This window comes from Pseudophryne corroboree, chromosome 12 (genome assembly GCF_028390025.1).
Source record: "Pseudophryne corroboree isolate aPseCor3 chromosome 12, aPseCor3.hap2, whole genome shotgun sequence".
NCBI lineage: Eukaryota > Metazoa > Chordata > Amphibia > Anura > Myobatrachidae > Pseudophryne > Pseudophryne corroboree.
This window is the reverse complement of record NC_086455.1, coordinates 7,521,172-7,544,292: the sequence shown is the minus strand read 5'-3', so window position 1 is coordinate 7,544,292 and position 23,121 is coordinate 7,521,172. Positions and strand designations below refer to the sequence as shown.

General features: G+C 47.6%; 1 protein-coding gene and 1 long non-coding RNA gene across 2 annotated transcripts; one reads left to right on the top strand and one right to left on the bottom strand.

Annotated features, from left to right (window-relative positions):
* Positions 1-8,453: 8,453 nt before the first annotated feature.
* On the bottom strand, positions 8,454-14,453 carry LOC134980165 (uncharacterized). Its single transcript, XR_010190346.1, has 3 exons — positions 14,369-14,453; positions 12,225-12,353; positions 8,454-8,597 (listed from the first exon to the last, which is right to left on the bottom strand). It is a non-coding gene; the product is annotated as an uncharacterized LOC134980165 (long non-coding RNA).
* A 319-nt stretch (positions 14,454-14,772) lies between these two features.
* Positions 14,773-22,724, top strand: HAX1 (HCLS1 associated protein X-1). The gene is made up of 7 exons (XM_063946853.1): positions 14,773-14,909; positions 16,648-16,853; positions 18,495-18,679; positions 18,991-19,039; positions 19,442-19,557; positions 20,734-20,857; positions 22,428-22,724. Exons 1-7 carry the CDS (start codon positions 14,860-14,862, stop codon positions 22,454-22,456), a joined length of 759 nt encoding a protein of 252 aa, XP_063802923.1. The 5' UTR covers positions 14,773-14,859; the 3' UTR covers positions 22,457-22,724.
* Positions 22,725-23,121: the final 397 nt, after the last annotated feature.

Below are 23,121 nucleotides of genomic sequence, written 5' to 3'. Positions count from 1 at the left end.
CCATGGCTCAGCACATATGGATAAATCAGATTGACTGAGGTGCTAAATAAGTCACCTGTGGCCAAGCATGGATAAAGTCACAGAAGGGTGCTGCTGCATGCGCTACTACGTCCACCGCAGAATCAGGCCCTACGTGGCACTCACACCACGCAGAAGACATAATAGGGTTGCAGCCTTTTAGCAGATGGAGAGGTGGGTACAAGACAACTGATTGCCACCTAAAGGCGACAGAAAGCGAGCCCCTTAACTATAAAGACTGTACCTAGGTGGAGCCATCTTAGAATATGGCAGAGGTTCCGTTCCCTCCAGTCTGTGTGAACAGCTGAGCACAAAGTCACAGACATGGAGGAGATAAGAGGTTATCTTCCCCTCAGGTTCCGTGTCTCACAGCTCCTCATCACCTTTGGAGTTGGGTGACGGGTCCAGGAAAGGACCTCAGTGCGTGCGGCCTGCACAGTCACCGGCAGATATGGCAGCCCTGAGATAGTAGAGAAGCAAAGAGCACACTGATAGGAGGCCTCTGTGCTCAGGTGTAAACACGCTCCCTCCATCATCTCCATAGTAACCACAGGCTGCAGGTGACCCCTTACTCCCAGAGGAACAGGCCGGGACTACCAGTGCCTCTCCAAAGCTACAAGTCCCAGCATCTCCTGCCACATTTCAGAGCATTCTGGGACTTGTAGTTTTTACAGTGCCTATGAGAGTCACAGGTTGTGCAGACCTGGAATACAACACGTAGCTAAATCCATTTTGGTAGCGTCTAGTTTACCTTCCTGGAGAGGACCTTTCCCATAACCCCCTGGGTCCATGTCACAATCTATTTGGAATAGTAAAGTGTGGCGAGCATAGCGGATATTTCACATAGGGCCCTGAATCTGAGTGGCTGTATTTGTGCCATGCCGCGGAAGCCGGACTTACTACCCATACTTGCCTACTGGAACGGCCGGGAGGCTCCCGCAAATCGTGGTGCGCTCCCGAACACCCGGAAGAGTGCACAAGTCTCCCAGTGCTTGCCCGCAGTCACCCACTTAGGAGTGAAGTGGGCGGTCCTGTTGGCCGATAGTGTGATTTGCGCTGAATTACGTAGTAGCCACACCCCTGCCGTACAATGCCAGTCATCTCGGCATTGTATAGCAGGGGGTGTGGCCATGATGATGCAATCACTCAGCCACACCCCCAGCACGCTGCCCACATACCTAGGGGCAGCCATGAAGTAGGCATCTACCTATGCTAAGGTGAGTATCCACAGAGCTCCGCCCACTGTGATTATTCCCACGGCCGCACCGGTCGTCATTAGTAATACCTCCCAACTGTCTCGATTTTGGCATGACAGTCCTATTTTCCGGGTCGCAGTGTCCACAGTGGTGGTGGTGGTGGTGGGGGGGGGGCAGTTTAGAGACCTCTCTCACTTGCTGCTCAATAGAGCTGCGGTGAATAGACTCTTCTATTCACCCTGAGAGAGGGTCTGCGGCCATGGGCAGCATCTCGCAGAGCGCTGGTCACCCCCACCACATCGGCTGCGAAAACAGGGGCGTGGCCATTGATTGCGGCACTTCCGTCACTAATTTGGGCCAGCACCTTTGGCGAGCATCTGTGCCCGCCTCCCAACTTTATAAAATTGGAGGGTATGCTTGTGCCAGCCCCATGCTGGGTGCAAGAGACTGGCGTGACACAGACTCCCCTGTGCATGGACCTGCATCACGCGGGTACTGTGCCAGCTGTGCCACAGGCGCTCCGCTGATCTGTATTACCATGGGTGACGTACTGAGCCGTGGAGAGAGATAAAGTACCAGCCAATCAGCTCCTAGCTGCCATGTTACAGGCTGTATTTGAAAAAATGACAGTTAGGAGCTGATACTTTATCACTCTCCAAGGCTGAGTACATTGGTGCAGACGATGGTGGCATCTAAGCACGCACCAGGCGCTATCACAGCATCTATGGACGCTGACAGCGGGCACCTGGCCTTGCACACTCGGACGTACTCCAAGGAAAGGGCTTATGCATAAAGTCACAGACACAACCGACATCCCACTGCGGACTGTTACTAACCCCAGACGTGGGTGCATCAGCGTGGATTCATGGCATCATCTCCGCGTCTGTGCCAATCAGTGCTAGAGACTGGCAGACCCCCCCTATCCATACTCCCTCCTGATTTATCCCATGCCAAGGCAACACACAATCAGCATAACCCCAGGGAGATAACGGGACTCCACGTTGCAGGCATAGAGACCTTTACACCTCAGCTGGGTAAGCAGTTTGTCAGCAACCAGAGGCCAATGGGAGACCACAGGGCTGGGACGGCCAGAGCCATCTTACTATATAAAGGACACGTCCAGGACCTGCACCTCATCCCAGAACTCAGGATTATCCACACACCATTACAGCAGGTAAGTGACCATCACCTCTCGGGGGCAGACAATGGGAATAGCTAATATTTCTCAGTGGTGTCCACTGCAGCATCAGCTCTATAAAGTTACTTATTTGAATGTCCTCTGGTGGGTCACAAAACTTCAAAAAAAAGCCTTAATGTTTTTTTCTGGGGTGTAAGGGCGCAGGTCGGGGTCATTGGGTGGTCTGAGGGCAATTTGCATTTTTGCAATGGATAAAAGCTGCACTGCTGGTAGCATTGTCATATCAGACAATCAAAACTGCACCTACAGTATATGGAAACCATGATGCACTACAGTTACCTCAAGTGCACATTATAGACGCCAGCAGAGAGGGTGCAAGTACCCACCATCAGGGGGGATATAATGTCATGGATTGGGAGTGCCCCTATGTCCAGTAATATTAATGCACGGGGGTCGCTGCCGAACAGTCCAGTAACAGGGACCTCTCTGTCATATTCCAGGACTTGCACACTCATCACTGCAGACATGAAGGTCTTGGCTCTGGCTCTGCTAGTCATCACCGTCAGCAGCTTAGAAGGTAAGATGGAAGCTAGCCCTATGTTATTTATTGTTATCACTTAAGATGTGTAAGTTGCTCACAGCATACTGCCATATTTCTTGCAAAGGTCATTAAATCTGAGACAGCAGTTTTTAATATTACTGTTTATCATCTAGTGGCGATTAATCAAGCCTTGGAAAGAGATAAAGGGGTCTATTTACTAAGCCGTGGAGAGAAATAAAGTACCAGCCAATCAGCCGCTGTCATTTTTTTCAAACACAGCCTGTAACCTGGCAATCAGGAGCTGATTGGCTGGTACTTTCTCTCCACTATCACTGGACTGTCCCTCGATATGTCTGTCATGGCGCAGGCTCAGGGGAAACGGAACAAGTCAGAATAAAACACATTAATATATTTTTAATTTTGGGGGGTTTTCTGCTAAATTTTTACAAAAGTTAATTACCGTGCATAAGAGACGTTATTTATTTCCGCTGATTTCATATTTCGCTAATAAATATGTACGTGAACACGTGCCGTGTAATAAGTATTATGTTGAAAAAACTGCTATACTGTAATGAAATAAATGATCCGGTATATATAATGGGATAGCGCATCCTTAAGGCGTATTATAAAAGAAGAAGAAGAGGAATGGTTCCTTGTATTTCCCTGGCATGGCCCGCTGAGCGAGATAACGATCGTCAGCGTCAGGCTAGACAAGGCGCCTGTAGATAATAGGTGGGCTCAGGAACTGCTGCCGTATAAGAGGGGTCCCGATCCCCCTGTGTATACAATGTTCAACAATGGCACTCGCAGCGCTCCCCCTGCTGTGTGCGCCTACTGCGCTAAACTGCGCAACACTTAAAGTGACGGCTAAATGGAAATAATGGACTGAATCAGTTTTGCGTAACCAGTTTTTATTGAGGTCATTAAACAAAAACAATACAAAAATAATTAGCATGAATTGACATATAGTAGAAAACACAAGAGGATAATAGCTTTGGATGTGGGTGGCCTTAACTGGGGTGGGGGGCAGTAAGTAATACAAAGAGTCAGAACACAGACCGTGTAGCCGCAGGCATGTCCAAACTGCGGCCCTCCAGCTGTTGAGAAACTACACATCCCAGCATGCCCTGACACAGCTTTGGCATTCTCTGACAGCAAAACGGTGTCAGGGCATGCTGGGATATGTAGTTTCACAACACCTGGAGAGACGCAGTTTGGACATGCCAGCGGAATGACAGTAAAATAGTAAGAGGCAGGGGTAGGGGAAAGAAGTGGGAATGCTGCCCCGGGACTTGGGGGGTAAAAGTACGAAGACGGGAGTTCTATTTAAGATGGGATGTTGCCCATAGCAACCAATCAGTTTCTACTTATGATTTATCTAGCACCTTCTAGAACAGGGATGGGGAACCTTCGGTCCTCCAGCTGTTGAACTACACATCCCAGCATGCCTTGCTACAGTTTTGCGATTTGGCCATGCTAAAACCATTGCAGGGCATGCTGGGATGTGTAGTTTACATGAGCTGGTGGACCGAAGGTTCCCATCCCTGTTCTAGAAGGTGCTAGTTAAATGAGAAGTAGAATCTGATTGGTTGCTAAGGACAACATCTTATCTTAAATAGAACTCCCGTCTTAGTAAACGTACCCCTTGGTGATTCCTGGGTGTGTATCCCCCTTCACCCTGCTCCCTCCTCCAGGGAGACAGGTAGGGAGCCTGAGTGTTGTGTAACCCAACGCACTTCGCTCGAGTTAGGCTTTTTCCTTGGGGATATATTTACTAAAGCTTCTACAACAGCGAATTGGTGATGTTGGCCATAGCAACCAATCAGGTGCTGTCTATCATTTTATAACAGGCAATAGAGAAATGATAGACAGCACCTGATTGGCCGCTATGGGCAACGTCACCAATTCTTTGTGTTAGAGACGTTAGTAAATTTACACCAAGGAATGGTTCCTTGGATTTACCCAGCAGTAATTTGAGAGTCTCTCAGTTGTCCTCAGTCATGTACGTACGTACGTGCGTGCATATATGTATATTATTTTGTTAGTTTTGTCTTTAATCCTGTTCCTTGTCTGTTGTAGCTGGGGTGGTGAAGAGAGACACAGCCGCTGTCCAGCAGGTTACAGATTTCTTCCAGAGCCTTTTTGAGACACTGAAGACCAGCACACTGGACATTAAGGAGAAGATTGAGAACGGTGAACTCCACGCCCAGGCTGGGTGAGTTACATCCTTAGTACATATTGGGGTATAGTGTCACGCACAAGGATCGGGGTAATTCGCACTCTGTAAAGGTCCGCTGTCCAGCTATTGCCGGACTGCCAGTCCCATGGCAGCAGAGGGAATGACCCTTGTAGTGGGAGGAATGGAGACGAGACACTAGCAGGAGCTGAGAAATGAGACACAGAGGTGATAGCCTGTAACGACATTGTCTTTTTCTAGGCAACTGCTTGAACAGACCAAGGCAAAGACGGAGCCGCTGAAGGAAGAGATGGAGAAGATGTTCGCTAAAGTGTTGGAATTAGTCAAGCAGCAGTACTAACCGTATGCGTGTCCTGTGATGTCACCTCGCCCGTAGCCTGTCTCGTGTTATGTTATCTTTCCTGTCCGCGTGACCGTGTATTTTATCATGTATTAAATCATTTGTCTTTACCAACATGGATGTAAAGAGCTACTTCTGGGGGTCAGACGGTCCTTATAGTAGAGGCCAAATATGGCTCAGCTACGCAATATTTTTTTTTTTTTTTTTTTAGAGTGTGCACAAAGTCTAGGTAGAGAAGTGGTGGCGCCATTTTCTGCATAATGCATTAGATGGCACCATAAAGGTCTCAGCAACAGGCAACGATCAGGCAGATGCCACATAATAACACTTATCACCCAATGTACAGAGAAGTCTGCAGTACGGCAGGAGTGTGATGATGCAGCAGGATATACAAAGTATTAGATGACAATATATGTGTAATAATCAGAAGTATTTTATGGGCACAGCACTTGGAACATGGGAACGATGCAGGATATGGTGTAATGACTCAGCATTTAGCACAGGGGAGATTACAATACCATGGCATTTTTGGGGCTTGTGCAGAGCCTTTGGTACATCAGTATTTTGTAACACACACACACACACACGTATATGTACCAAACATATGGTGTGAGGGCACAGTGTGTAGTAACAGAGGTTATCATTGTGCAGCATATGGTGTGAGGGCACAGTGTGTAGTGACAGAGGTTATCATGGTGCAGCATATGGTGTGAGGGCACAGTGTGTAGTGACAGAGGTTATCACGGTGCAGCATATGGTGTGAGGGCACAGTGTGTAGTGACAGAGGTTATCACGGTGCAGCATATGGTGTGAGGGCACAGTGTGCAGTGACAGGTTATCATGGTGCAGCATATGGTGTGAGGGCACAGTGTGCAGTGACAGAGGTTATCATGGTGCAGCATATGGTGTGAGGGCACAGTGTGCAGTGACAGAGGTTATCATGGTGCAGCATATGGTGTGAGGGCACAGTGTGTAGTGACAGGTTATCACGGTGCAGTATATGGTGTGAGGGCACAGTGTGTAGTGACAGGTTATCATGGTGCAGCATATGGTGTGAGGGCACAGTGTGTAGTGACAGAGGTTATCATGGTGCAGCATATGGTGTGAGGGCACAGCTTATAGTGACAGGTTATCATGGTGCAGCATATGGTGTGAGGGCACAGTGTGTAGTGACAGAGGTTATCATGGTGCAGCATGTGGTGTGAGGGTACAGTGTGTAGTGAGAGGTTATCACGGTGCAGCATATGGTGTGAGAGCACAGTGTGTAGTGACAGAGGTTATCATGGTGCAGCATATGGTGTGAGGGCACAGTGTGTAGTGAGAGGTTATCATGGTGCAGCATATGGTGTGAGGGCACAGTGTGTAGTGACAGAGGGTATCACGGTGCAGCATATAGTGTGAGGGTACAGTGTGTAGTGACAGGTTATCATGGTGCAGCATATGGTGTGAGGGGACAGTGTGTAGTGACAGAGGTTATCATGGTGCAGCATATGGTGTGAAGGCACAGTGTGTAGTGACAGGTTATCATGGTGCAGCATATGGTGTGAGGGCAGTGTGTAGTGACACAGGTTATCATGGTGCAGCATATGGTGTGAGGGCACAGTGTGTAGTGACAGAGGTTATCACGGTGCAGCATATGGTGTGAGGGCACAGTGTATAGTGACAGGTTATCATGGTGCAGCATATGGTGTGAGGGCACAGTGTGTAGTGACAGGTTATCATGGTGCATCATATGGTGTGAGGGCACAGTGTGTAGTGACAGGATATCATGGTGCAGCATATGGTGTGAGAGCACAGTGTGTAGTGACAGGTTATCATGGTGCAGCATATGGTGTGAGGGCACAGTGTGTAGTGACAGAGGTTATCATGGTGCAGCATATGGTGTGAGGGTACAGTGTGTAGTGACAGAGGTTATCATGGTGCAGCATATGGTGTGAGGGTACAGTGTGTAGTGACAGAGGTTATCATGGTGCAGCATATGGTGTGAGGGTACAGTGTGTAGTGACAGAGGTTATCATGGTGCAGCATATGGTGTGAGGGTACAGTGTGTAGTGACAGAGGTTATCATGGTGCAGCATATGGTGTGAGAGCACAGTGTGTAGTGACAGGTTATCATGGTGCAGCATATGGTGTGAGGGTACAGTGTGTAGTGACAGAGGTTATCACGGTGCAGCATATGGTGTGAGGGCACAGTGTATAGTGACAGGTTATCACGGTGCAGCATATGGTGTGAGGGCACAGTGCGTAGTGACAGAGGTTATCATGGTGCAGCATATGGTGTGAGGGACAGTGTGTAGTGACAGAGGTTATCATGGTGCAGCATATGGTGTGAGGGACAGTGTGTAGTGACAGAGGTTATCATGGTGCAGCATATGGTGTGAGGGCACAGTGTGTAGCGACAGGTTATAATGGTGCAAGGTTGCACTAAAGAGTGAATGTGGTGTACAAAAAAACTTGACCAGCTTATAGTACGTAACAGCGCTGCCATCATGTTAGTAGATGCAGATGTGCGTTGAATAACCACATACCAGGTTTTTTTTTGTAACAAAGATGAAAAAAAAAACAAAAAACATCCTAAGTAACCACGTCATTAATCAACTAAACCAGGCATGTCCAAACTGCGGCCCTCCAGCTGTAGAGAAACTACACATCCCAGCATGCCCCGACACAGCTTTAGCATTCTCTGACAGCAAAACTGTCAGGGCATGCTGGGATATGTAGTTTCACAACAGCTGGAGGGCCGCAGTTTGGACATGTCTGAACTAAGTGACCATACACTGCAAGTTGTAGCGTTTCACAACCCAACTGCTCAGTGACATAAGGCAACATACATATCAATATATTTGTCCTGTTTGCTCACTGGTTTTTGTTTTGTTTTTTAAAATATATATATATATTATATCATCCCCTTCAGAATAGAAAAACCAATGTACACTTTAAAACCAAAAAAAATAAAAAGACACCACAGGATAGTTGGCTTTTAGAGTTTACATATAAATAAAAATAAAATAGACACCACACAATAGTGGGAACAATTTACTTGGGGAAAGCAAAAAAGAAAATATTTAAAATAAATTTACATTTATCATGTAAGAAAGCTCTAGCGTGGTCCTTCATTCTCGCCAACCCCATATGTATGGCTGCATTTTCATCGCCACCATCAGTGTCTGTAATAGACGTTGGAAATAAAAACCCCATTACTTTCAATCATACTACAAAACAGCAGAAAAGTACAATAGACACTTCACCAGATCACTGTCTAGGGGACATTTTTACCACTGATCTGTTATTTCTACCACATTCACACAAATCATGTTACAACTTGATGTGCACCGGACATTTTTCGGGTTTTGTGTTTTGGTCTAGGATTCGGTTCAGTGGCCGTGTTTTGTATTCGGACGCGTTTTGGCAAAACCTCACCGAAATTTTTTTGTCGGATTCGGGTGTTTTGGATTCGGGTGTTTTTTTCAAAAAACCCTAAAAAACAGCTTAAATGATAGAATGTGGGGGTCATTTTGATCCCATAATATTATTAACCTCAATAACCATAATTTCCACTCATTTCCAGTCTATTCTGAACACCTCACAATATTATTTTTAGTCCTAAAAATTGCACCAAGGTCGCTGGATGGCTAAGCTAAGCGACACAAGTGGCCGACACAAACACCTGGCCCATCTAGGAGTGGCACTGCAGTGTCAGGCAGGATGGCACTTCAAAAAAAATTGTCCCCAAACAGCACATGATGCAAAGAAAAATGAAAGAAAAAAAAGAGGTGCAAGATGGAATTGTCCTACCTACCTACCCTTATGTTGTATAAACAGGACATGCACACTTTAACCAACCCATCATTTCAGCGACAGGGTCTGCCACACAACTGTGACTGAAATTACTGGTTGGTTTGGGTCCCCACCAAAAAAAGAAGCAATCAATCTCTCCTTGCACAAACTGGCTCTACAGAAGCAAGATGTCCACCTCATCATCATCCTCCGATTCCTCACCCCTTTCACTGTGTACATCCCCCTCCTCACAGATTATTAATTCGTCCCCACTGGAATCCACCATCTCAGGTCCCTGTGTACTTTCTGGAGGCAATTGCTGCTGGTGAATGTCTCCACGGAGGAATTGATTATAATTCATTTTGATGAACATCTCCACATTTTCTGGAAGTAACCTCTTACGCCGATTGCTGACAAGGTGAGCGGCGGCACTAAACACTCTTTCGGAGTACACACTGGAGGGAGGGCAACTTAGGTAGAATAAAGGCAGTTTGTGCAAGGGCCTCCAAATTGCCTATTTTTCCTGCCAGTATACGTACGGACTGTCTGACGTGACTACTTGGATGCGGTCACTCATATAATCCCCCACCATTCTTTCAATGGTGAGAGAATCATATTCAGTGACCGTAGACGACATGTCAGTAATCGTTGGCAGGTCCTACAGTCCGGACCAGATGTCAGCACTCGCTCCAGACTGCCCTGCATCACCGCCAGCAGGTGGGCTCGGAATTCTTAGCCTTTTCCTTGCACCCCCAGTTGCGGGAGAATGTGAAGGAGGAGATGTTGACGGGTCACATTCCGCTTGACTTGACAATTTTCTCACCAGCAGGTCTTTGAACCTCTGCAGACTTGTGTCTGCCGGAAAGAGATACAACGTAGGTTTTAAATCTAGGATCGAGCACGGTGGCCAAAATGTAGTGCTCCGATTTCAACAGATTGACCACCCGTGTATCCTGGTTAAGCGAATTAAGGGCTCTATCCACAAGTCCCACATGCCTAGCGGAATAGCTCTGTTTTAGCTCCTCCTTCAATGTCTCCAGCTTCTTCTGCAAAAGCCTGATGAGGGGAATGACCTGACTCAGGCTGGCAGTGTCTGAACTGACTTCACGTGTGGCAAGTTCAAAGGGTTGCACACCCTTGCACAACGTTGAAATCATTCTCCACTGCGCTTGAGTCAGGTGCATTCCCCCCTCTTTTGCCTATATCGTGGGCAGATGTATAGGCTTGAATGGCCTTTTGCTGCTCCTCCATCCTCTGAAGCATATAGAGGGTTGAATTCCACCTCGTTACCACCTCTTGCTTCAGATGATGGCAGGGCAGGTTCAGGAATGTTTGGTGGTGCTCCAGTCTTCGGCACGCGGTGGCTGAATGCCGAAAGTGGCCCGCAATTCTTCGGGCCACAGACAGCATCTCTTGCACGCCCCTGTCGTTTTTTAAATAATTCTGCACCACCAAATTCAATGTATGTGCAAAACATGGGACGTGCTGGAATTTGCCCAGATGTAATGCACGCACAATATTGCTGGCGTTGTCCGATGTCACAAATTCCCAGGAGAGTCCAATTGGGGTAAGCCATTCTGCGATGATCTTCCTCAGTTTCCGTAAGAGGTTGTCAGCTGTGTGCCTCTTCTGGAAAGCGGTGATACAAAGCGTAGCCTGCCTAGGAACGAGTTGGCGTTTGCGAGATGCTGCTACTGGTGCCGCCGCTGCTGTTCTTGCTGCGGGAAGCAATACATCTACCCAGTGGGCTGTCACAGTCATATAGTCCTGAGTCTGCCCTGCTCCACTTGTCCACATGTCCGTGGTTAAGTGGACATTGGGCACAACTGCATTTTTTAGGACACTGGTGACTCTTTTTCTGAGGTCTGTGTACATTTTCGGTATCGCCTGCCTAGAGAAATGGAACCTAGATGGTATTTGGTACCGGGGACACAGTACCTCAATCAAGTCTCTAGTTGCCTCTGAATTAACGGTGGATACCGGAACCACATTTCTCACCGCCCAGGCTGCCAAGGCCAGAGTTATCTGCTTTGCAGCAGGATGACTGCTGTGATATTTCATCTTCCTCGCAAAGGACTGTTGGACAGTCAATTGCTTACTGGAAGTAGTACAAGTGGTCTTCCGACTCCCCCTCTGGGATGACGATCGACTCCCAGCAGCAACAACAGCAGCAGCAGTAGGCGTTACACTCAAGGATGCATCGGAGGAATCCCAGGCAGGAGAGGACTCGTCAGACTTGCCAGTGACATGGCCTGCAGGACTATTGGCTTTCCTGGGTAAGGAGGAAATTGACACTGAGGGAGTTGGTGGTGTGGTTTGCAGGAGCTTGGTTACAAGAGGAAGGGATTTAGTTGTCAGTGGACTCCTTCCACTGTCACCCAAAGTTTTTGAACTTGTCACTGACTTCTGATGAATGCGGTCCAAGTGACGTATAAGGGAGGATGTTCCTAGGTGGTTAACGTCCTTACCCCTACTTATTACAGCTTGACAAAGGCAACACACGGCTTGACACCTGTTGTCCGCATTTGTGTTGAAATAATTCCATACCGAAGAGCTGATTTTTTTTGTATTTTGACCAGGCATGTCAATGGCCATATTCGTCCCACGGACATCAAGTGTCTCCCCGGGTGCCTGACTTAAACAAACCACCTCACCATCAGAATCCTCCTTGTCAATTTCCTCCCCAGCGCCAGCAACACCCATATCCTCATCCTGGTGTACTTCAACAGTGACATCTTCAATTTGACTATCAGGAACTGAACTGTTTTTAAAAAAAACAAAAGACTATTGTATATAGGCTGAGTTCATGTGCCGACTGAAGGGTAAGATTGATGCCCAGTGGTGCCATGCCAGGCTGACAGGTGGTGGCAGACTCCGAGAGTTTAGAACACGCCACCTTAGAAAAATCTGTATGCACACAGGCAACAGCCCAAGGCGAGATGTGCTGCAGCAATCAGGTGTTAATTAGGCCCATTTTCTCTTCTGCTTTATGTACAATAGATCGGGATTGCTTTTACCTGGTCTGGGACTAACAAGCTGTTGCTGATCAGCTGCTTCACCGCGGCCCCAGCCGCCCGGCAACCTTTTAGCTGTTGGCAACTACGGCCGGGAAGGTCTGATTGCCAATCTTCACCATGTAGGTGAACCTGTATTAAACACAGAAAAGTGACATTTACAGGAAGACTGAAGTCATAGCTGAGAGTATGGCCCTAATAGGAGCCCATTCAGCAGATTACTAACCTTGTGTCAGATCTACGCCGAAGCCCAGTCCTCCCCCAGCGCCATCTTTTATTCTAAAACACAGCCGCTTATGTACAATACAGGCAGCTATTCTGAAGCCTGAGCCGACAGTCGTGTGAACGCAGGATATCCAAACAGGAATTTGTGACCTCATTGAGGCACTCTGTACCTCGCAGCTCAGTGACTGCACCAGTTCTTAGGGAACCGACTGAACCAATATGGCTTCAGCTCAGTGTTACAAATAATCTACATTAGAAAATTTTGGCTAGGCCTGAACGAATAGTTATTTTTTACAAGATGCCGGGACATGAGCTTAGCTCCACCCAACACCCACAAAGCCCCACCCCTGGGCTGTTATTAGCCTGCAGGCCTCTCACAGAAATAACAGGGATGGCCATCAATGAGAAACCATTATTGGTCTCATATAGCATAGTTCGTGGCCATCAATGGCCAACACCGAAGGCCATCCCTACCGAGAGAATGTTTCCTTTCTCTACTAGTTACCACCTCCCAAACAAGCCAGGCTGAGAACAGAGCAGAGGAGGCGGACATAGGACCCTGCAGCCACCCAGCTGGAGTATTGGGCAGGTTCTCCACACAAGTGAACAAAACAAGACACATGCAATGCAGACAGAGATGGCCATCAGTGTGTTTACCATCAATGGTGAAACTGAATGGCCATCAATGGTCACCAAATGTGCTATGGGAGACCATTAATGTTCTCACCCATCAGTGGCCATCCGTGGTATTTCTGTGAGTGACCCACGGGGCAAACAGCCTGGGAGCGGGACTTCACCGGTGTCAGAGCTATGCTCCGAGTCCCAACATCGTGCAGAATAAAATATACTAGTAGCACCAATGCCACAGCTAGCCACCGGTCACTTGGCATCAGGAACCTGCACCATTCACATGAAATCCTGAGACCACAGTACACTACCTAACCCAACACCATGAGACACTACACACCACTCCTACAGCAGGAGGCAATCCAGGGCTGGATCAAGCCTTGGAGGTGCCCGGGGCACTTTAGACAGGAGGGTCCCAGTGTGTGGGGGTGGGGGAGGTGGTATTGTATGTTAGTTGGGCATACCTCCCTACGTGACCTCTTCCAGGAGGAACAAAATGCTATCTACCGGGACTTCCCTCTTAATATAGGATTATAGTCACCTGTGTTGAACCATTTCATTGATAAGAACGGTGTTACCACAGGTGACTGCAATCATAACATAAGAGGAAAGTCCAGGTAGAGAACATTTTGTCCCTCCTGGAATAGGTCATGTTCAGAGATATGGATTGTGTATATTAAATTTAGCCCAATGGAGTATTTTAGATTTAAGCTAATAGTTTAATAATGCATGAACACTTTATAGCACCACCTAATTGAAAGTAACATTCATAAAATGTTCTTGTAGTGGAACAAGACAACTTAAACAACCTTAAAATACACATAGAAAAATAAAATATATAATTTATCTGGTCACATGCAAGAAAAGCAGCAGCCTCTGTACTACTTACACACTGGGACAGGACTCAGGAGGACTCTGACTCTCTAGACCCTCATTAGATAACAAGCTATACCCCTTTTCCACTAGCTTAATTTACCCATGTTTTTGTACAGGGGCATGCGCATCAAGACAGGTTTTTAGTAAGTGGAAACTCCTCAACACAGGTTGAGTGACCCAGGAATCCTATCCAGGTAGCTACCTGGGTTGAACACAGTAACACAGGACTCAGACACCCAGGTGTGAACCCAAATGCAACAAACACACAAATGGCTACATTGTATTACACCAATATATCGCCTGGCATGTTGTGCAGATGATACATAGACATGATATGATATTATATATATATATATATATATATATATATATATATATACTATGTACCAGCAGATGCCACATTATAAAGTGACGCAAACCTGTCATTCACTGGACACCAGACCCGCCATAGCCACTACCTCCTCCTCCCACTCCCAGAGTGACTAACACTGACTGCAAGTACTTTTCGGGTACCCTGTTCGCCCGTAGCTCCTCCCCCTGGTGACGTAGCTCCTCCCCTAGGTACGTCACAAGGTCCCTTCAGCCACTCCGATATAGAACCAAGTGGCACAAAGGCTGGCGGAAGTAGGTGGTTGGCGGAAGTAGGCTGTACCGCAGCAGTGGCTGGCGGAAGTGGGTGGTTGGCGGAAGTAGGCTGTAACGCAGCAGTGGCTGGCGGAAGTGGGTGGTTGGCGGAAGTACGCTGTACCGCATCAGTGGCTGGCGGAAGTGGGTGGTTGGCGGAAGTAGGCTGTACAGTAGCAGTGGCTGGCGGAAGTAGGCTGTACCGCAGCAGTGGCTGGCGGAAGTGAGGGCAGTGAGCGACGCTGGGCAGCAGTAGCAGCAGTTTGGTGTGACACACGGCGGGGACATGAGTCTGTTCGAGCTTTTCAGAAGGTTTTTTGAGGCACCGGGGATGAGGTGAGGAGACACGGAGCGGGGCTTATCTAGACTGCCCCTCCATGCACTACATGACACACAGGGGATAGGGCACATTGCTGTACTGCTGTTTTCCTGTAATAGTAAAGTCATGCCATACATGACACACACCGTCTAATGATGTGTCCCTTTCTGTATCCCCTGTCCCACTCCCTCCCCCCACATAGGGGTCTCCGTATCCCCCTCCACCCCCCACATAGGGGTCTCCGTATCCCCCTCTACCCCCATATAGGGTCTCTGTATCCCTCTCCCCACCCCCCCATAGAGAGGTCTCTGTATCCCCCTGCGCCCCCTCAAAATGTAGGTGTTTCTGTGTCCCCCTGACCCCATAGAGGGGTCTTAATATCTGCCCCAACAGAGTGACCTCCATATATCCCCCTCCCACCCACCCCATAGAGGGGTCTCAGTATCCCCCCCCCCCCCCTCCCAAAAGTGGGGTCCTATAGAGAGGTCTCCATATCCCCCCCCCCCTGAGGTCTCCATATCTCCCCACCGCATAGAGGGGTCTCGTTATCCCTCCGCCCATATTAGTGTTTGGGACGCTTGCCCCCCATAGGATACACGCCCCTGGGAAATGACCTGCCCCTATAGCTCAGCGCCTGAACATTGTGGTGCTGACGTCACAGTCCAGACACAACAGACCAGCCATTCCCTTCTGTCTGTGTAATAGAGCTGGGATACTGCACTGTGCAACTAGTATAGTAACTATATACCCTCCATATACCCGCTCTGTAGCCCGCGTGCTGTCACACTGTGTCGCCATGGTTCCCGCTGTAGCCTACTGCCTTATGCTAATGAGTGGGTGTGGTTTACTGAAATCCGCAGTAGAACCTCAGTTGTACAGAAAGCTTGTTATAAAGTCTGATTAATGTTTGTGGGGCGGCGTGTAGGGTAACGCAGGTTAGGCCAGTGCTGGGAAAGGGTCCATCTGATTGTCCTCTGTGAGCCTCAGCACCTGGATCCAAGGATGTGACTGTAAATATACTTAGGCTGGAAATAGCATTCTACCTGTCACCATCATATCCTGGCCCAGCGCTATGGAAAATGTGAATTGTCTGTAGCGCCTATTTTTTATTTTGACTATTTATTTTAAATCTATCTCGTCCCTTTCCAGCTGAATTTTGGTTGAATTCTGATTTACAGATGGAGCCCTCCTCATCTATCCCTTTACTAGGATTAATTGAGACATGGCAGTCGACTTAAGGGGTAATTCAGACCTGATCGCAACAGCAAATTTGTTAGCAGTTGAGCAAAACCATGTGTACTGCAGGTGGGGCAGATGTAACATGTGCAGAGAGAGTTAGATTTGGGTGGGTTATATTGTGTCTGTGCAGGGTAAATACTGGCTGCTTTATTTCTACACTGCAATTTAGATTTCAGATTTATCACCCCCCACACCTACCCAAATCTAACTCTCTCTGCACGTGTTACATCTGCCCCACCTAAAGTGCACATGGTTTTGCCCGTTGGAGAACAAATTTGCTGCTGTGATCAGGTCTGAATTACCCCCTTAATACCCTGATGAATTGTTCTCTCTGTATTGTATTGCAGCTGAGAACAATAGATGAAAGGATTATGCTAATAAGCCTTGGTGCACCTAGGTGCAGCAGAGAAGGCTAGATGATCAAGGCTCCATCTGTAACACACAGTCCTCTAGTTATGTTCTAAAGCCGGTTCTGTGTCGTGTAGCTCGGTTCAGTGCCATCTCATTTGGTTCCAGGGACCCGTTCTTTGGGGGCCTGACGCAGGATGAAGAGGATGACGATGAAGATGAGGATGACTTCTTCCAGCAGTCTGGCCACGGCTTCCAGTCGCCGTTTGGCCACCAGCACCCCTCCTTTCACAACGCTTTTGGCTTTGAGTCGTTCTTCCGGGATTTCAATGAGCTATTTGCAGATTTCGGGTCAATGATTCGTGATGTTCCCAGTAAGTTATATCCTTGTGTTTGGACTCTTTGGAGGGTGTGGGGAGCGGGGTGGGAGTGGTGCAGGTAGTGTAATTGGGGAGGAGCCTTCATCCAGCTTATGGTAGATGATGGTGGTTTCAACTCGGAACACAGATGGTTAATCTGTCATCTAGCATTGGATTGTTAGCAGTGCAAATCTTTTGGACCCAGACATTATTGAAGGGGTTTCCAGCAGTCACTCCGCATGGTCTCTGGTGTCCTCTCCGAGAGCAGCCGCCCCAAAGCTCGGATTTGCGCCAGGATGCTACCTAACATTTTCACACCAATGTTGCAGGCGCGTGATCCAGTTTCAGTAGTGATAATGAGGAACATCCGAGGAAGTATTATGTCGTGTAACATCCAATCAGCAATACAAAATGCTTATATTTGTGCAGATCATTAAATCCAGTGTTACCAAACAAATATGGGCCCTTTAAGACCTAAGCGACCTCGCTGAAAGAGGTGTGATTATGCTAATGAGGTTTATGACTCTTCTTTTTCAAATAAATATCTACTAAGGACTTTTTATACATAAAATAGCCTTTCCGAGAAATGTAATACCGCATCACCAGACAGAACAGAATGTTTAGCACATCTACATATGAAACATGAAACTATTATTATGAGTTTGTTTGGAATCATTTTTGTTGTTTATTTAGATCTTATATAAAACACACTACTCTCCCAATAACCTAATATTTGTGCCCTCATAGTTATAGTGAAAAAGTATAAGTGAATATTGATGAGTGCAGTTATCATACAAACGCGTTTCGCCACCTCTACATGGTTTTTCCTGTGGCTTCTTTCTCCCAAAGATTTTTCTTTACGCAGAGGTGTTTTTACATATCAAGTAAGCTTAATAAAAGACAGCCGGTCACAGCTGTCTCCGTGACTGTCATCAAGGTGATTCCTGATCTCAAATTGATATAGCACAAGTTTCTACAGGAGTCAGGCACCTCATCTTCCCCTTCATTAAGTGAGCGCACACAGGGGGTCATTCCGACCTGATTACACACTGCCGTTTTTCGCAGCGCAGCGATCAGGTCACTACTGGACAAGCGTATGCACCGCAATGCGTAGGTGCGTTGTACGGGTACAAAGCGGATCGTTGCTGTGCGATGGATTTAACGAAGAATCCTTACGCACAGCCGATCACAAGAAGATTGACAGGAAGAAGGCGCTTGTGGGTGTCAACTGACCGTTTTTCTGGAAGTGCTAGGAAAAACGCAGGCGTTTACAGGGCGGGTGTCTGACGTCAGTTCCGGGACCAGACAGGCTGATGTGATCGCTGCGGCTGAGTAAGTCCAGAGCTACTCAGAGACTGCACAAAATGTTTTTGCAGAGCTCGGCTGCACAGATGTTCGCACACTTACAAAGCGAAAATACACTCCCCTGTGGGCGGCGACTATCTGATCGCAGCGCTGCAAAAACTAGCTAGCGAGCGATCAACTCGGAATGACCCCCACAGTCATAACGCTGCCTTGTGTATGCATTGTCCAGGCCGTCAGACTAGTTTTACAGGCTTAATGCCCCGGGGTGGAAGCAGAGCAGAGACCTGTGTTTTACTCCCACTTTTGCAATATATTTTCTAAGTTGCTTTTTCCTGTCTTCCTTTTCTGTAGATCTACCAGGGATTGAGCCCCCGAGTCAGAATCCAGGAGGATCCAGGAGTGGGTCACTGCGAGACTTCATGTTAAAATATCCAGATTCCCACCTTCCCCGAGAGCAGTTCCCGTTTTCCCAGGATTCCAGCAGCCAGGAAGGACCACGCTACCCAGGATGGCTTCCCCGTGGCAGTAACAGATGGGTGTGTTGTATATAGATACGACCATTTCACTGGTAACAGCATTGACACCACCTTATCCCAGCACTACAATCAGAAGTCCACATATTTGTGTCCAGAATGGGGTGTGGGTCTGTTAGAGAGGGGCCTGGATAATACTTCCAGTTTGCTGAAAACAGGATTCAGGCAAAATACAATTGATGAGAATGTCACTTCCTGACCAGGTGGTGGCGCCATAGATCGCCTCCCCTTTATTTTTATAGTACTGGGTGTGTGTTGGCGACATCTGGGTACAGTTGACTGGAAACATCTTACTCCTTCTCTCCTCACCGCAGGAAGATGGTCCCGTGGCCGTCCCTCCTGGAAACACCAAGCGAGACAGAAGTAGGTACTCTCAGCCTGGGACTGTATATAATGTAGTATAATAAACTGGTGCATGAAGAAGACGGCATCTCTCAAAGGGGGAGATCCATCAAGCCTTGGACAGAGATAAAGTACCAGATAGTCAGCTCCTAACTGCCATGTCACAGACTGGGTTTGAAAAATGACAGCAGCTGGTTGGTTAGTACTTTATCCCTCTCTAAGGCTTAGTAAATAGGTTCCTTTATCTCTCTCCGCTCACTGATAGCATTATCCGTGTCAGACCCTCTCCTCATTTTATACCCAGCCCTGATCTCTGCTCACTTTTCTGGCTGTGTCCCGGTTTCTCCTTCCTTTTCTGGTCTGGGACCCCCACTCCTCCCTCCCGATACCTCTCTGACCTCTCATTCACTCCTATCTCTCTAGTCCTGGACTCAGAGGTCTCTTCTCATGGTTTGGACTCGATTCTGAAGCCAACGAACCCAACTTCTTCATCATTTTTCCGGAGTGTCTCTATTTCCAAAGTGATGAGACCTGATGGGGTGAGTTCTAGTTTACACCTAAATGATTATAGGTAATATAACTGTATCTGTTACTTTATGCAGGAATATTAACTTCAGATCCCCCCACAGAGCAATAGGAGGCACTTTGTAGTGTAGGACATAGAAACCTGTGGTGGTGGTGGTGGGTCTATGCTGTGGTCCTTGGGAGTCGGTCTTTCTCTTCTTCTGGTCCCTCCTTTCCTCCTCTGCACTTCTCCTACATCCTCTATGTATGAGTGCAGGATCGCAGTCATCTCCTACCTGGGTGACCTTTTAACAAATGCCCCACAGAGGAAGGTGACCAAAGCCTTCCTCTGGCCAATCTGTCACCGTTCAGCTGGTCAGTGATCCACCAGAGGTCTTCTCTTCTTCTGAGCATTTCCTTTGTCTGGGTGTGGGCTTCCACCCTTTCTCTGAGGCCTAAAGCTTCCTATCTGTGGAGAAGATTATTTTCCTTCAAGATGGCGTCTCCTCAACCTGCAGTCATTCCAGGTCCTTGGTCTTCTGGTGGTGCCCACACAAAGGGGTTCAGTTTGCCTCGTCTCCTACCTCGTGCTATTTACCATCAGCTCACAGACCTATCAGTAGATCCAGCATCCCATTCCACCGATCTATCACCTATATCACTTAGTCGCCAGACATCGCACGGCTAGTGACTTCTCACCAGATCCTGTCTCTGTTCTGTCACAGTGAGAGATGAAGCTCTCCTCAGTGCCTCCATTAATGTAATACATATGCTTGCTACAGTGACAGTGTTATTAGATAAAAAGGCAAAACTCTTTCCTGCCTGTGGTGTCGCTCTGGTGCTTCTAGCACACTCTGATCTGTATTTCTGTGCTTAGACACAGGCCATAGTGTGGTAGAAGCACCAGAGGAGGAAAAAGGAACTGCACGGGTTGTGACGGGAGCAGGGTGCTAGCATTTCCAGTCGACTGCAAAATGTATATAATGAGTATTTTTTACGTTTTTTTTTTTTTTTTCTGAGACTGACTTCATCTGACTGGTGATTGGAATTATTCTGTCAGCTTGGCTTGGTTTTACCATGTTATCCATCCGGCCACCATTATTTGCAGCGTTAGCTGTTGCTCGCTTACGCGTTGCAGTCCGTTGTGTCGGACATCTTGTTTGCGTCACAATGCCAGTGTCTCCTAATGCGTTCTTATGCTTCTGTCACAGACAGTGGAGGAGAAGAGAACTGTACAAGACGGGCAGGGTAACACATCTACCACAGTGACCGTGACAAAAGACGGCCAAGTTATCGGCAGCAGAACCAGCGATCCGTCCAGGGGAGCGCTGATCGGTAAGAGACCCTGGTGCCCCTATGTTATCCGATAATAATAAGCTCCCACAATCCTCTTGGACACCGTATCGCCACTGTTTGTGCGACCATACGTGATACAGCTCACGTGACCCTCTTATCATAGCTGTTTCGGAGGTAAGTGCCTGCTTCCTAGCAGAACTCTGTATTGCATCTGAATCCCCTTCTCTGGGTTCCACGACTGACTATACAGCGAGAGCTGACATAGAGGAAGTGTCTTCTGCTCTGGGACCCCTCTGTGTCCTCTCCTCCGATCAGTTACAGAGCTGGGTTCTCACCGCGCAGTCCGTCCGAGAGCTTCTCTAACCGTCAGAGAACCTAATCAGTAGCCAATCGGAGGTTCTGGAAGGACTTGATCTCCATTCAAGTCAGCCGCACACTCCAGGAGAGGGTCTCCAGGTACAATACACCTAGGAGCAGGCAGAGGACAGTCAGGAGAATCTATGATGAGAGCTACGACCCACGGACAAGGTTAGGGAGTCTGAATAAGCATCTTTCCGTAGAGTTCAGTGAAGCATTAACAAAAGAACAGTCCAAATTGACCATGGGCGTTCGGGAATATCGGGTCATTTGGTGTAGTGACCCACACATCTATGGCAGCTGTTCATAAAGGGCTGTTAATGCGTGACAGAGAGGGACACCCAGCGTGCAGCTGTAGGTGTATATTTATCAAGCGCGGAACATATTTACTAAGAGGCAGCATTTCATATCCCACCGCTTTGCTACTGTTTGGCTGCGGGATTAAAAAGGGCAGAAATATTACATGCAATATTAATAATATCCTTTAACATTCCTTTGGCCAGTACTCCCCAAATAAATATAAATAAATATATATACAGTATATATCGTTACACACAGTAGCAGAACATTACACATATACATCATTTTATCTGCATGTTATGTGATTACCTTGAGACCTCAGGAGGACGGAGGGACCTGCTCACATTCTGGAGAGGCTATTGGTTGGTTATTGCAGAGAGTGAGAGGATGGGGGGGGGGGGGGGGGGTAATCTTGGCTAACTGGATGCATTTTGTGAGCATGTGAAGGCAGGGAGGCTGGGTGAGTATCTGATGGAGCGTGGGAGGGCAATCCAGAGATATAGGAGCAGCACGGGAGAAATCCAGGAGTCCGGCATGGGAGGAAGTGGTCAGGGAGTAATATAGCCCCTTATCTCTGTTGTGCAATGTGGTCTCCTGACATTTACTGTCCAACAAACCCCAACATCTCCTGCTGTGTAATTGCATAGAATCCTAATAATATTCTATGGACCCTTTAGTCCATCATTTCATGCACACAAAGGTTGGAATCAATTGAATATTTTGGGGTGTTTTTATCACGTCAACACAGAGACCGTACTATAAGTGCACCCCTTCCCTAGCCTCCCGGATGAGGGCTCTGATGTTCTCCAGAAAGAGCTGTCCCCCATAGAACCACATTAATCCCAACAACCTCCGTTCTGAGCTGAAATGTCCAATTTGAATTTGTTTGTGTGTATCAGTGACTGTACGTGGGATAAGTATATAGGGTTCTCTTGTTTCCTCTCTCTCCCAGATGATCGCCAGGACCCCAGGCCCGACTAGCACGGACCACTGCCCACGTCTCTGATCCATAGACTATTTTGAGCCGCAACTCACGGACATGGCTGCGACTCCAATGACAGACGCACAATCAGACTTAATATATTATATTTATAAGCCCAAAACATGAGCTACTGTGTCCTGCGTCTTGGATTAGTGACCGTGAAGCCCGTCTTGTTTTACCGCGGAGATAACGTGCCCAGTCATCACTTTGTTGTATGTTGGGGAGACACATGTACATAAGCCAAATAAAGTTTTATATTTAGAGTAACCAGACTAATTATTACACAATATAACATTACATCATCACTTACTGAGATCTATTGGGCTATGTGCCCCTCTTATACACTATGCAATCCTGGCGCTGGAGCCGTCTATGTTCGGGGGTTGACGGAGCCTGATTAGCGCAGTCATGTGACAACTGCATGGAAGGTGGTATGGGGGGCACCAGCCGGCATCATTCATCAGACCCCCTCCCCTGTATTTAGCACAATACTGATCTTCTGGGGCCTGTAGACGCAATTTTGGGTCCATTAGGATTAAAACACAAGTGCAGCTCTTTAATGTTTGGGATTTGGGTGAGGACCACCTGGGGCTAGCTGAGCGCTCTGGTATATTGGAGAAGCTGGATTATGCATGAAGACCAGTAGAAGGTGAGCTGCTGCAAT

Bases quoted from the DNA above. Each gene is read 5' to 3' on its own strand.
- HAX1 (XM_063946853.1), top strand. From the start codon at position 14,860: ATGAGTCTGTTCGAGCTTTTCAGAAGGTTTTTTGAGGCACCGGGGATG. The intron at 19,040-19,441 runs GTAGGTACTCTC...CTATCTCTCTAG, and splicing joins AAACACCAAGCGAGACAGAA to TCCTGGACTCAGAGGTCTCT. The intron at 20,858-22,427 runs GTAAGAGACCCT...TCTCTCTCCCAG, and splicing joins GTCCAGGGGAGCGCTGATCG to ATGATCGCCAGGACCCCAGG.